This window comes from Arachis duranensis, chromosome 10 (assembly GCF_000817695.3).
Source record: "Arachis duranensis cultivar V14167 chromosome 10, aradu.V14167.gnm2.J7QH, whole genome shotgun sequence".
In the NCBI taxonomy this organism is placed as follows: domain Eukaryota; kingdom Viridiplantae; phylum Streptophyta; class Magnoliopsida; order Fabales; family Fabaceae; genus Arachis; species Arachis duranensis.
Genome location: NC_029781.3, coordinates 62,439,582 through 62,440,742, shown reverse-complemented (window position 1 = coordinate 62,440,742; position 1,161 = coordinate 62,439,582). Strand labels below are relative to the sequence as shown.

The 1,161-nt window shown below is 42.8% G+C and overlaps 1 protein-coding gene across 1 annotated transcript; it reads right to left on the bottom strand.

Moving 5' to 3' along the window:
• Positions 1-358: 358 nt before the first annotated feature.
• Positions 359-850, bottom strand: LOC107469785 (uncharacterized). Its single transcript, XM_016089162.1, has one exon. The coding sequence runs from the start codon at positions 848-850 to the stop codon at positions 359-361; it is 492 nt and encodes a 163-aa protein (XP_015944648.1).
• Positions 851-1,161: the final 311 nt, after the last annotated feature.

Below are 1,161 nucleotides of genomic sequence, written 5' to 3'. Positions count from 1 at the left end.
AGCGCAGATGCTGCATCCCCCGATGGGCGCGCCCGTGTGCTGCCCTTTTTTTATGAAGATGAAGAATGCACATCTTATCACAAATTCAGCAGGTAGCTAGCCAAGGGCCAAAAAACACCTAAAACTTCATGTAAGACCTAGAAATTGGGTGTTTTCTACCATTCAAGTAATCCATAGTGCAAACTTCTATGAATAATAAAATCAAGTCTAGCTAAACAAGTCAATGACTAAGCAATCACAAATCAAAGAAGAGTCTAATGGCTATATACAAAAAGGGCAAAAAGATAGATCTTATCATGGTGGGGTGTCTCCCACCTAGCACTTTTGTTTAACGTCCTTAAGTTGGACTTCCACTAGCTCAATGCTCTTTGTCAAGAGGTACATCTTCCAAAAGGAATATCTCAATCTCCTTGTTGCCCTTCCTTTGCTCACCATGATACAATTTGAGACGGTGCCCATTTACCTTGAAAATATCCGAACTTGAGGGATGGCACAAATGGTAAACTCCATAAGGTTCCGCTTTCTCTAATTGATAGGGTCCCTCCCATCTCGATCTTAGCTTTCCGGGCAACAATCTCAACCTTGAGTTGTAAAGGAGGACTATTTCACCGGGCCTAAATTCCCCTCTCTTAATGTTCTTATCATGGATGGCTTTCATCTTCTCTTTGTAAAGCCTAGAGTTGTCATAGGCCTCTAATCTCAAACAATCTAATTCCGCCAATTGAAGCTTTCTCTCAACTCCGGCCCCACCCAAACTTAGATTGTATTCCTTGACGGTCCAATATGCTTTGTGTTCAATTTCTACCGGTAGGTGGCAAGCTTTACCACACACCAACCGAAAGGGGTTCATGCCAATTGGCGTTTTGTATGCTGTTCGGTATGCCCAAAGTGCGTCGGTAAGCTTGGCACTCCAATATTTTCTACTAGGCTTCACAATCCTTTCCAACACATGCTTGATTTCCCGATTGGACGGCCATTCGTTTGGGGGTGATAGGTCGTGGAAACTTTATGTATGATGCCGTATTTCTTCATGAGCCCTTCCATTCTTTTGTTTCAAAAGTGTGAACCTTGGTCACTCACGATTGCTAGTGGCGACCCAAAGCGACAAATTATATTATTCCTCACAAAAGAGAGAACTACATTAGCATCATTCGTCCAGGT